This window comes from Myripristis murdjan, chromosome 15 (genome assembly GCF_902150065.1).
Source record: "Myripristis murdjan chromosome 15, fMyrMur1.1, whole genome shotgun sequence".
NCBI classification, from domain to species: domain Eukaryota; kingdom Metazoa; phylum Chordata; class Actinopteri; order Holocentriformes; family Holocentridae; genus Myripristis; species Myripristis murdjan.
In genome coordinates, this window is record NC_043994.1 from 448,691 (window position 1) to 462,529 (window position 13,839).

A 13,839-nucleotide genomic window follows, 5' to 3' on the forward strand; every position below is an offset into this window, starting at 1 on the left:
CTGATGCTCTGCTGAAGACTCAGTTAGTGGTGTGTGTGCTCCGTGGTGCCACACCACACACTAAAAGATCAGAAGAGACAGATCTTGTGCGATCTGTCTTTTGTTATTATCAAGTGTGTGGTCTCTAAATCTGTGAAGGTTTGAAGAATCCTGTAATGTGTGCCAGCCTTTACCTTTACGTTCAGTCCCAGCCATGTTGAAAAAGACATGAAAACATGCTGCCTACTACTCACATAAAAGATGAAAGTTATACAGAGGTAATCAGCTTTGTGAATTGTGGGACTTCTTGTAGGCTACACATTTCAGAATCAGAATCAGAAAGATATTTATTGCCAAGTTTTTTACAAACAAGGAATTTGACTTTGCCAAAAAACAACACCGCTCAAGTTGCACATCTGCCTGCATCCAGGGTTGAAAATGAAACTTAACCGGATACTCTTTGGGTGTGTCTGTTAACTTCCAAACATCCTGGTGTGCTGTGGGGATAATGAGTGGTTTGTTTTGAATCAGTCTCCTTCACTGAATCATCCAATCCCATTCAGTGAAGGTGAGAATGAAGGCACTGCGTCAGGGGTAAATGGTTTGTGTTGACAGTGTGTTAACTGTATCCTTTCGGATTTGAATGCATCAGGAAAGGCAGAACACATAACCTTCAACATCACTGGGTAATATTAAACAGGAAAAGCAATGCAATGCAATGCGAAAGTTTATTAATGTTTGAAAATACAAATGCAGATAGACGCCTGCAGAATGAGACACAGCCACGTAGTCAAATAAACTGGCTGTCTGTAACAATGTCAGTTCCACACAGGACGCTACATATCATTTGCTTAAACAGATGTTATAGAAACACACCCTCATTTTGCTTGATTTTTGTTGCTGCATTTTCTTATTAAAATGCTGCTGTTGTTTCACACACAGTGTCCCTCACACTTGCAGAATTTATTTTTCACCTTTGCCGGGGTCAGGAGCTCATATCTTACCAAATCAATGACTTCAGTCTTTGCTTGTTTGCATGCCTGTTTGTGTAGCACCTTTATCACTCCCCATCCCTTGGACAAAAGTTCTTCTGTTACATTAAAATGCCAGAACAAAATATATTCAGGGCTAGACTCAAAACATTCGGGACTCAAACATTCAGGGCTCCTGACACTCATGCTGTTAATAACATTGTGCATGCTAAAGTGATGGCATGCAACACCAATGCACCAATGATCGCCTTCACTAATGGACCAAAACTTGATATATATGTTAAATATTAAAAGGCTCAGTGGATAATACACTACTCACAAAAAGGGATATTTGGCTTTCGGGTGAAATTTCAGGATGAACCTAAAATGCATTATAACCTTTACAGGTGAACTTAATGTGACCTTCTGTTAACTTTTGAATGCACATGTCCAACTGTTCAGTGTTTCAGTACTTTTTGCACAAGTTGCTGTTCTCTAACAAGGAGCTTAACAGCAAAATTCACAACAGGTGTTTGATCCATGAATCGACCAATAAATTTCCTGGTTCAATTAGAATTGGTATTTAAACAGTCCTCCTCATCATGCTGTTCACATTTAACATCATGAGACCAAGACGACACCTAACAATTGATCAGCCGCACCTCGCTATTGCGAGGCTTTCAAACAGGATGTTCTCAGACGGAAAGTGGCCACTGAGCTTAGAGTGTCACAGAGTGTCATCAGCAGGTTGCAACAGAGATACAGAGAGACTGGAAGAGTCACAGAAAGGCATAGAAGTGGACGTCCTTTGGCCACCATCCCACACTGATGACCGCTCATTGTGAACAGTGCCCTGTGGAACCGGATGATGAATGCCACTCAACTCCAGGCACATTTAAGGGAGGTGATGAGGCACCCAAGTGTCACGTCAGACCATTCGAAACCGTTTACATCAGCATGGTCTGCGTGCTAGACGACCTGCAAGGGTACCTGACCACACCACCAGGCACAGGTGTCATCGTCTTGCATGGGCCACGGAGCATTTACGCTGGCCGAGGGACCAGTGGGCCTCAGTGCTGTTCTCTGATGAAAGCCGATTCACTGTTGAGCAGAATGATGGCCGCCACGCTGTTGGAGACGTCAAGGAGAGCACTATGCATCAGCCACTGTTGTCACCAGACGAGCCTTTGGTGGTTACTGTGTGGGCAGGTGTGTCTGGTCAGTACAGAACTGCCCTACACTTTGTGAATTGGTACAGTGACAACACCCATACTACCTGAATAACATCATTAATCCAGTCATTGTGCCCCTGCATGAACAACACAGGCCTAATTTCATCTTCATGGACGACAATGCTCCAGCTCATCGAGGGTCGCATCATTAGGGAACGGCTGCTGGAGGACTGGGGTACCTCAAATGGGGTGGCCTGCACTTTCTCCAGACCTGATCCCATAGAAAACCTATGGGATCAGCTGAGTCGCCGTGTAGAGGCTCGGAGCTCTGTACCCCAGAACCTCAATGACCTGAGGGCCGCCCTTCAAGAAGAGTGGGATGCCATGCCTCAGCAGACAATAAGTCGACTTGTGAACAGCATGAGATATCGTTGTCAAGCTGTAATTGATGCTCAAGGGCACATGACAAGTTATTGAGACATTGACATTTTTTGTTGTGGTATACCCACCACTGTTGTTGGCTTTTGTTTCAATAAATTGTTTGAGATGAGGGAAATCACCAGTGCATGCTTCTACTTAAATGCCCTACTTTCATGATATAATATCACTGTAGCGTGAACTTTTTACATTCTCCGTAAATTTCACCCGAAAGCCCTAACTTTTTGTGAGTAGTGTAAGAGTTGTCAGCATTAAAAAAAAAAAAACCACACAGACAACTCAAAATTCCAGTGAATACTCCTAATCTATTCAGATTCTATTACAGAAACATGTTATGTTTTCCCTTTGTGTATTATATTTGTTTTAATGCATATTAAAACATTTCTTTCTTGCAGGGTTTGAGTCAAAATGCTCACAAAAAGCTGAGATTCATACCTGGTATTGTCTACATCGATGGTAATTTGATGTTAATATTGATCTTGACTGAATTCTACTGTTTTTATAGGTCTGCATGATTTTGTGATATTGCAAATAGATATGACCATACCATGTGTGTGTGTGTGTGTGTGTGTGTGTGTGTGTGTGTGTGTGTGTGTGTGCTCCCAGAGGGTGGTGCTCTAGGTCTGTCTGTGGAGGAGAGACAAAGAACAGTGGATGAGCTGCAGTCTATGTTTAAAGCTACTGGCTTCCCCTACCACATCCTACCTCTGGAAGAGGTCTGTTCACACAGTAGTTAAGATAATCTTTATTGTCTACAGATGTGGAATTTGGATTTTGAAGGCTGCAAGTTTACACAGACCAATTTGGTTCCCTTTACACTCCATGGTTTAAGGCTAAAGGCCGGATTATGCTTCCAAGTACGGGGGTTGTGCAAAGCACACATTTCCTACGCAGCGCGTGTGTCCAACATACCTCTGCGAAACACACTGAGCAATTCTCCGCCCACCAACGTAGACCCTGTGACGTATGGTCGCTGCTCTTCGGTACATCTTTGTAATGGCGAGAGGACGAGTTGTATAGGTGCGGGTACTTGCGCACGTCCTCGGCCAGGCGTTCTTCCGCGAGATCCAGCATTCTCCAAAGTTTTCAAACACAACTGACGAGTCGAGACACAACAGTTGTTTTAAAAATGGCGCTGCCGGCCGGCACAACAACAGGATGTGATGCCGGTTGCAACGAAATGCCGGAAATTATGTACTTCGGCGGACCAATCACAGCTCTTGTGGGGCTGCGTAGGGTCCGCGTAGTTACAATTTTTGGGAGGCGCGCGGCAAGGCTCTGCGTAAGCTTCGCACAACCCTGGTACGCACTTCTTACACAGAAGCATAATTCAGCCTTAAGGCTGGGGTTATCTTTGAAACTTTCATGCAATTTAATTGCGTCATAGAGACTGAATAGGTAGAACAGGCGTGGGCCTTTGGTTTATGGCACATCAGAGTGTGTCCAGGTGGTTCACCTTGCCATGGAAACAGATGTAAACATTCAACTGATGTCATGGCATTGGCAGCGGAGTTTGTTTATGTCTGGGGCAGAGTGCAGACTATACCGTGCCCATAGAAATTGAATGAGACTGCCAATCAGTTGTTTCATTTGTTTCATCTTTCATCACAGTTCCATTCAATTAAAATCATGAACTGTGTTTGCAGCATCATTTGGAATGTTGCATATGGGTTTGGTTTCATAGCAACAGTAAAAACTTTATTTGCAACATGCAACTAATTGCATGAAAATTGCATTGTTTAACGTCAGCCGAAGAACTCTCTTTGCTCCCAGTCCCCCATTTGAAGAGTAGGGGAGACCGGGGATGATAGTAACACTTTTTGTTTGACCAAGTGTAGCTCAGTGGTTCTTTGTGCTAGAGATCTCAAATTTTGACATGTGGTACCCATATTTGTCTGCTATAAATGACATACACTTGGACTTGTACTCCACCATCACAGATTATGTAAATTAATGTCAAATACAAAGAGGAATGTTGTTACAACCTACCCCAGTACCGGGGTGAGTTGTAACACTACTTGGGGATGGATATAACAATTAAATTATTATGCTTAAAAAAGATCCACACTAATAAATGTATGGAAGCAAGTTAATGAATAATAAAGAAGGAACCATAAACTTGTAAGACTACAAAAATAATAATAATAAAATAAATGAAAGGTATAAGTTAAATACAATAAAAATAAATACAATAAAATTAATAAATATATATAATATAAAATTAATAAAATAAAGAATAATAAAGTATAAACTGGTGGGTGTTGTGTGTGTGTTTTGTAGCCTGAAACAGGTTAATGTAAAAAAGCATTTGAATTGGAGATCTGTGGAACAATCAACAAACCACTTTTGAACAGTGTAGTGCAAAGCTGCACTAAGTACTTAGTAAGTACTAAAAGGCATTTGAACAGTTGAACTGTCTATTGAACAATAAACAAAACACTTTTGAACTGTGTAGTAACTATTAGTAGTATAAGTAACTATTAACTAGGCAAACTGCCTAAGGCATAGGGGTGCTCTATCGCGGGTACCTCACGATTCAATGCGATTTCAATTACGGGAGCTTCGATTTTACGATTATAGTGATTACAGCGTTTGTCGATTCGATGCGATTATTGGTGCCACGATTCTTCGATTATTGCGATTTTTACAGCTATTTTCCATGCAAGACTGATTTTGTGTTAATCTGTGGCTAGCTTTGTAAATAAATAGCCCATAAATTAACTCATGTCACTCTCAAAATAAAGATTTTTTGAACATTTGACTAGGAATTATTTTTCGAAGACACAAAATATTTTGACTATGTAATCTGGGAGTAGCTCCCAACATTTAACCCAACATTGCCATGGAGCACAGCCCCATCTAGGGGCCAGTGAAAGAATTGCATGAGCCAGTTCCATCATAACAAAGTAATTAAAAAATTGGTACACAGGCACTACAGTACACCAATGACTTTTATGTATGTATGTATGTATGTATTATAGTTTATAATTTATCGTGTTGCGAAAGTACTTGACGGTGGCGTTCGTTTCATGGGTGGAGATAAAAGGCCGGCGGATCAGGAGGGGGCTTGTCTGTAAAGTGTGGTTTGACGTGGAGCTTCATATGGGACGCAGGGCGAACGAGGGCAACCGCAAATTAAAGCCTGACTCCTTCAGCATTCGCCACAACGAAAATGGCCTAAAATGTGTCACCGTGTTTTTCAAAGAATGCACAAAAAAATCACAAAGATGCTGCCGAAAAAAAACATAGAAAGCCTGCGGGGATTCATATATGAGCAGCCAGGTAACCCACTGTGTCCGGTGGCCTCCCTCGAGAAATAGCCTACCTCTCCCTGCTGCCTCCTGATCCACCTGCCTTTTATCTCCACTCAAAGCGGACACAGTGTGACAGCGCCGATGTATGGTAAATTAACAGTATAACTTTATTGTTATTGTTACATCCGACGTTAGGTATACGGCTGCGCTAAAGCGCACCTGTTGCGAAACACACGCCACCGTCCCCACAAAGGAGTGAGTCCAGTTCAACATTAACGAGCCCAAATAGCCTGATGTGACATGATGATGGCGCTAGATGAAAAAGCAATCTTACCGTCTGCGTTCTGTTCATTCTGTCCACTCTATCTTGCTTGGTGGAAGAATGAATAGTTCTCAATTTTATTGTTGCATTTTTACCAATACATGATTGATTTTTTTCTTGTGTTTATTTTATGGGCTATATGTAGGGTAACCGTTTTAGAAAAGCAAATCCCTTGAAGCCGTGAGTTACATTTATTTTACAACGGCTTTCCGTTTGCTATGGTCCCACCTACTAAACTGTCCGGGTGGCGCGTGCGTTACCTACTTTTTGTTCCGGGTACCCGTTTTTTTTTCCGGGCTTGGTGGAAAAGAATCGACGTGAAAAAATCGATGCAAATCGATGCAAGAAAACATCGCGATGCATCACAATTTCGATGAATCACACCCACCACTACTAAGGTATAATACATATATTTAATTAGATAGGTGAAGAACCGTTACAACCCTCCCCATGCCAGGCAGCCATTAAAAAGCTAACCGTTTTTAGCATTTAGCTTCAAAGCTAGCACTAATGCAACACATCAAATTAAACTACAGAAACTACTACTTGAGCTGAGTGAAACAATTGTATCTACAACACAATGGACACTACGCAAAAAAATTTGCAATGAAAATTTTTAATTTCTTACCTGAAAAATCATTTTTTGGCTCCGGAACAGACAGCTTTCAACTCAGAGACATGAGGCTTCACCAGTGAGCTGTATTTGTAAGTGGGCATGGACTGTATTGACGACATCGCCACAGCTCGTTTCTGACTGGTCAAACTGAGAGTGTTACAACTATCCCTTTGTTACAACCATCCCCAGTCTCCCCTATATGAGAAAAAAATAAGGTCCCAATGTACCCTACACTATCTAGATGTCCAAGCATTAATATCACAGCAGGCTGTTAGCATACCACATTGTAATGTGAAGTATTTGGAGGAATGTTTATTAAACTCGTAGTTAAACTTTTTTTTCTTGGTGGCCCGCGTTTAAAAATGTCAAATCATTATGACCCATCTTACATTCACAGATTGTCATCCTACTGTATTATGGAATCACATTTTTCTGCCAAAAAGAACAAACAAAACTTTCTCAGTATCAAGCAAAAACAGAAATTTTAGAGCGAAAGAAAAACACTTTTATGTTTTTGATAATATATCACACATATATACATACAAACACACACATACACACACACACACACACACACACACACACACACACACACATATCTATATATATCTATATACATATATATATACACACACACACACACACACACGTTTATATATGTATATGTGTGTGTGTGTGTGTGTGTGTGTGTGTGTGTGTATATATATAAAATGTGTGTGTGTGTGTGTGTGTGTGTGTGTATATATAGATATAGATATATATACACATAATGTGGGTGTGTGTGTATGTATATCTATTTCTATAGATATAGATACAGTACAGGCCAAAAGTTTGGACACACCTTCTCATTCAATGCATTTTCTTTATTTTCATGACTATTTACATTGTAGATTCTCACTGAAGGAATCAAAACTATGAATGAACACGTGGAGTTATGTACTTAACAAAAAAAGGTGAAATAACTGAAAACATATTTTATATTCTAGTTTCTTCAAAATAGCCACCCTTTGCTCTGATTACTGCTTTGCACACTCTTGGCATTCTCTCCTTGAGCTTCAAGAGGTAGTTACCTGAAATGGTTTTCACTTCACAGGTGTGCCTTATCAGGGTTAATTAGTGGGATTTCTTGCTTTATCAATGGGGTTGGGACCATCAGTTGTGTTGTGCAGAAGTCAGGTTACTACACAGCCGACAGCCCTATTGGACAACTGTTAAAATTCATATTATGGCAAAAACCAATCAGCTAACTAAAGAAAAACGAGTGGCCATCATTACTTTAAGAAATGAAGGTCAGTCAGTCCGGAAAATTGCAAAAACTTTAAACGTGTCCCCAAGTGGAGTTGCAAAAACCATCAAGTGCTACAACGAAACTGGCACACACGAGGACCGACCCAGGAAAGGAAGACCAAGAGTCACCTCTGCTTCTGAGGACAAGTTCATCCGAGTCACCAGCCTCAGAAATCGCAAGTTAACAGCAGCTCAGGTCAGAGACCAGATAAATGCCACACAGAGTTCTAGCAGCAGACCCATCTCTAGAACAACTGTTAAGAGGAGACTGCGCCAATCAGGCCTTCGTGGTCAAATAGCTGCTAGGAAACCACTGCTAAGGAGAGGCAACAAGCAGAAGAGATTTGTTTGGGCCAAGAAACACAAGGAATGGACATTAGACCAGTGGAAATCTGTGCTTTGGTCTGATGAGTCCAAATTTGAGATCTTTGATTCCAACCGCCGTGTCTTTGTGAGACGCAGAAAAGGTGAACGGATGGATTCCACATGCCTGGTTCCCACTGTGAAGCATGGAGGAGGGAGGTGTGATGGTGTGGGGGTGTTTTGCTGGTGACACTGTTGGGGATTTATTCAAAATTGAAGGCACACTGAACCAGCATGGCTACCACAGCATCCTGCAGCGACATGCCATCCCATCCGGTTTGCGTTTAGTTGGACCATCATTTATTTTTCAACAGGACAATGACCCCAAACACACCTCCAGGCTGTGTAAGGGCTATTTGACCAAGAAGGAGAGTGATGGAGTGCTGCGGCAGATGACCTGGCCTCCACAGTCACCGGACCTGAACCCAATCCAGATGGTTTGGGGTGAGCTGGAGCGCAGAGTGAAGGCAAAGGGGCCAACAAGTGCTAAACACCTCTGGGAACTCCTTCAAGACTGTTGGAAAACCATTTCAGGTGACTACCTCTTGAAGCTCATGGAGAGAATGCCAAGAGTGTGCAAAGCAGTAATCAGAGCAAAGGGTGGCTATTTTGAAGAAACTAGAATATAAAACATGTTTTCAGTTATTTCACCTTTTTTTGTTAAGTACATAACTCCACGTGTTCATTCATAGTTTTGATTCCTTCAGTGAGAATCTACAATGTAAATAGTCATGAAAATAAAGAAAATGCATTGAATGAGAAGGTGTGTCCAAACTTTTGGCCTGTACTGTATATATAGGGATGCGCCGATACCGATACTGGTATCGGGTATCGGGCTGATACTGTTGTTATATACTCGTACTTGTACTCGCTAAAGTTAACCGATACCAAGAACCGATACCAGCGCGTGCAATTGCTCTGCACCAAGACCGCCATGACAGAGTGGCTTTACATTGTAGTTGTATTCTTTAGATCGGCGGCTAGGGGGAGATGTCGAGCTAATCAGAAACAGCGTGGTTAAGCGAGTGAGACTGGTGGTTGAAAAAAAAAACCTGGTGGCTGTGGTTAACACCATGTCGGCAGTGTGGGCGCACTTCAAAATCTGCGACGACGACAGAAGTAAGGCAGAATGCAAACTGTGTTGGGGTGTGGTCTCCAGGGGAGGAAAAGAGAATACTTCATTCAATACGAGCAATTTGATAAAACATTTGAAGATACATCATTACCCTGAGTATACCGAGTTTGCTAAGGGCAATGCTAAACTGCAGCAACCAACTTTAACTCAGGTTTTGGAAAAGCGAGAAAAAATTTGGAGAGAAAACCCACGGGCAGTTAAAATTACAGAGGCTCTGACTCATTTTATCGCTCTGGATGACCAGCCACTGTCGGTTGTGGAAAATGTAGGATTTCGCCGTCTTCTCAGCACACTTGAGCCGCGATATGAGATCCCCAGCCGCTTCTACATCATGGATGTTATGGTGCCAAAACTTTTTGAGGATGTGAAAAAACACGTTCGCAACCTGGTGAAAGCGGCTTCAGCTTTAAGCTTTACCACAGACATTTGGATAAGCAGTGTGTGCTCGATGTCACTGATCAGTTTAATGGCACAGTGGATTGACGAGGAGTTCGTTCGCCATCAGGTCACGCTGCGTGCAAAGTCGTTCTGGGGCTCGCACACCAGCCAGACCATCGCAGGTGCTTTCGATAGCATGCTCCAGACCTGGAACATTCCGAAGATGTCCGTCCATGCAGTGGTCCGAGACAACACAAGGAATATGATTAAAGCCTTGAGTGATGCTGAGCTGCCCAGCCTACCATGTACTGTACTGTACTGCTCACACTCTCCAGCTCGTGGTTCACGAGGGCCTTCTGTCACAAAGGAGTGTTGCTGATGCGGTGGCAGTCAGCCGCAAAATAGTTGGGCATTTTAAACATTCTGCTCTGGCCAACTCACGGCTCGAGGACATCCAATTGGAGATCAAGCAGCCTGCTAAGCGGCTCCAGCAAGACGTACAGATCCGCTGGAGTAGCACATTTTATATGATAGAGTCCTTGATCGAGCAGAAACGGGCTCTGGGAATATTCGTGTCTGAATCCGGACTCCCTGATACTCTGACAGGTCACCAGTGGAGTCTGCTGGAGAAGGTGCTGTCTGTTCTGGGACCATTCAAGGAATTAACTCGAAAAGTCAGCTCTTCAGATGCCATGGCCGCAGACGTCATTCCAGCAGTCACTGTGCTGCACAGACTTCTAGCAAGGGAGACTGACGAAGACCATGGGATCAAAGCGATGAAGGGAACCCTGGCTGCAGCTGTCAGGAAGCGATTCTCTGATGTGGAAGCAAACCCACTCTGCAGCATCGCAACGCTACTCGATCCCAGGTGAGTGTGACAGTAGCTGTGTGACTGTATGTGATTGTAACTGAGTGTGACTGTGTGTAATTGAGTGTGTCTTTGTGTGTAACTGTGACACTGTGTGTAACTGAGTGTGTCTATGTGTGTAACTGAGTGTGTCTGTGTGTGTAACTGAGTGTGTCTGTGTGTGTAACTGTGACACTGTGTGTAACTGAGTGTGTCTGTGTGTGTAACTGTGACACTGTAACTGAGTGTGTCTGTGTGTAACTATGACTCTGTGTGTAACTGAGTGTGTCTGTGTGTAACTGTGACACTGTGTGTAACTGAGTGTGTCTGTGTAACTGTGACTCTCTGTGTAACTGAGTGAGTCTGTGTGTAACTGTGACTCTGTGTAACTGAGTGTGTCTGTGTGTGTCACTGTGACACTGTGTGTAACTGAGTGTGTCTGTGTGTCACTGTGACACTGTAACTGAGTGTGTCTGTGTGTGTAACTGTGACTCTGTGTGTAACTGAGTGAGTCTGTGTGTAACTGTGACTCTGTGTGTAACTGAGTGTGTCTGTGTGTGTAACTGTGACACTGTGTGTAACTGAGTGTGTCTGTGTGTAACTGTGACTGTGTGTAACTGAGTGTGTCTGTGTGTGTAACTGTGACTGTGTAACTGAGTGTGTCTGTGTGTGTAACTGAATGTGTCTGTGTGTGACTGTGTGTAACTGTGTGTGTGTGTGTGTGTGTGTGACTGTGCGTGACTGTGTAACTGTGACTCTGTGTGTAACTGAGTGTGTCTGTGTGTGTAACTGTGACTCAGTACGTAACTGAGTGTCTGTGTGTAACTGAGTGACAGTGTGTGACTGAGTGTGACTGAGTGTGTAACTGAGGGCCCACTCACATTGGCAAGTTTGAGCCCGTATCGTGCTAAAGCCAAAATCCCCCCCTCCCCCGTCCCCGGCTGGCCTGCACTCACATTACCTAAAGCCCAAACACGCCCAAGCACGATTGCCCCCGGTGTGCACGTCATCACGTTGAAATATGACAACAGGCATGGCCAGACGTCATTATAAATCAATGTAGTTCAAATACATTCATCATGTCTTCTTTTTAACTAAAAAACGTTTTTGGTCCTTTTAATCAGACATGGGATGTTTATTTACCGTTTATTTACAGTTTCGGAGGTAACTTCCTCCTTCTTCAGAAAGGTCCAACTGACAGCCGGAGCGGCACCTGTCAGATCCGGGTGACCGGGTGGCCGCACACCGCGCGGTGCCGCGGCCAGCACCAGGTCTGCCGGATCTCCGCACACAGACTGCTGTACTTTCATTATAAACCGACTTTTGTTTATACGCGGTTGCAGCAGCACAATGGACAATGAATTGCGCAATGCGGCCATTCACCGGTAATCAAGCTGCGCACATTAAACAATTAAACAAAGAGGCAGGAGGAAAGTTGCATGATTTACTTCCGCGCACTGCGTGCGTGACCGTGCATGTGCTCGTGTATGCGCCCGTACCGCGCTGAAGCACACCCCCTCCAACCGTGCTAGAGCGGGGGAAGTGTACTGTGTTCAAGCACGATACAGAGCGATCACACTGGTCAAAGAATCCGGATTTTAGGGGCAATCGTGCTTGGGGGTGGATCAAACTTGCCAGTGTGAGTGGCCTCTGAGTGACTGTGTGTAACTGACTCTGTGTGTAACTGAGCATGACTGTAACTGTGACTGTGTGTAACTGTGACTCTGTGTAACTGAGTGTGTAACTGAGTGTGACTAACTGTGAGTGCAATTGTGTGCTAAAATAGCAAGCAGTACCGTACTTCAGCCATTTTTTTTCTTTCTCTTTTTTAGGTATAAAAATCGTTTTTTCTCAAGTGCTACCACTGCTGCAATTGCCAAAGAGGTGCTGAAACTTGAGCTGCTGAGGTTGCCTGGAGAAGTGGAGGAGCAAGAGGATCATGACTTGAATGAACCACCTTCAAGAAAACCACGCACAGACCAGACCACTAGCAGTCTAGACAGCATATTTGATGAAATTTCACATGAGCAGGCATCAGCATCACTGGGCACAGCTGCAGTAGGTTCTAGTGTGCAAGTAGAGATGTATCTTGGAGAGGCTGTGATTTCTCGGGAAGACAAACCACTACAATACTGGGTAGTAAATAAAGTGCGGTTCCCCACTCTGGCTAAACTGGCAGGCAGATACCTTTCAGCACCTTGCACTAGTGTTGACAGTGAAAGGTTGTTCAGCAGTGTGACACATTGTGAGTGAAAGCAGAAACAGGCTCACAGCTGATCATGCAGAGATGATTCTGTTTATCAAAAAGAACCTGCCTCTCACTTTCTCAAAAACAGCTTAATTCAGAGACCACACGATTGTATGCTGACTGAAGTTTGATGTTATGTTTGACTGTTGATGTGGACACTCTGCAATAGGTTTGTCTTTTGTCAATCTAAAAGCTGAAGACAGTGCCAAATAGTTAATTTATACTTTGTTTGATTCAAATGGGGACACTCTGCAATAGGTTAATTTATGTGTTGTCAGTCTAAAAGCTGAAGACAATGCGAAATAGTTTATTGATATTTTGTTTGATTCAAATGCAGAAACTGCAATAATTTCACAGAAAATGTTTATTTTCAATTGAAATGTTAGTTTTACAGTCATTTTTATTTATTTATTTTATGTAATATAATTATTTGCAGATATATGTTGCAGAGAAGAAAATAAAAATTCCAATTCATTGCATTTTGCCTAATCATTTGTGGGTTTTTTTTGTTGTGGTAGAAGTATTGGCATCGGTACTCGGTATCGGCAAGTACACAGATCGAAGTATCGGTATCGTATCGGTTTGAAAAAAAGTGGTATCGGTGCATCCCTAGATATATATAAATATAGATTGATACATAGATACATACTAAGGATGCACCAATACCACTTTTTTACAGAATGAGTAGAGTACGAGTACTTGCATTTCAGTACTTACCGATACCGAGTACTTAATAACGTCATTACACATTCTAGAATTACTTTGATTTTTTTTTTTTTTTTTTTTTAATTTTTCCACAGATGTTCTGTTATTTGAACAACATTCCTCA

At 42.8% G+C, this 13,839-nt stretch overlaps 1 protein-coding gene across 2 annotated transcripts in view; it reads left to right on the forward strand.

Annotated features, from left to right (window-relative positions):
- The window catches only part of ctu2 (cytosolic thiouridylase subunit 2 homolog (S. pombe)), a 101,374-nt gene that overhangs the window by 48,242 nt on the left and 39,293 nt on the right, over positions 1 to 13,839 (forward strand). For both annotated transcript variants that reach the window (XM_030070992.1, XM_030070990.1), the window contains exons 5-6: positions 2,956 to 3,016; positions 3,167 to 3,276. In XM_030070992.1, coding sequence (XP_029926852.1) covers positions 2,956 to 3,016; positions 3,167 to 3,276 — 171 coding nt within the window. The remainder of the gene's footprint in view (positions 1 to 2,955; positions 3,017 to 3,166; positions 3,277 to 13,839) is intronic.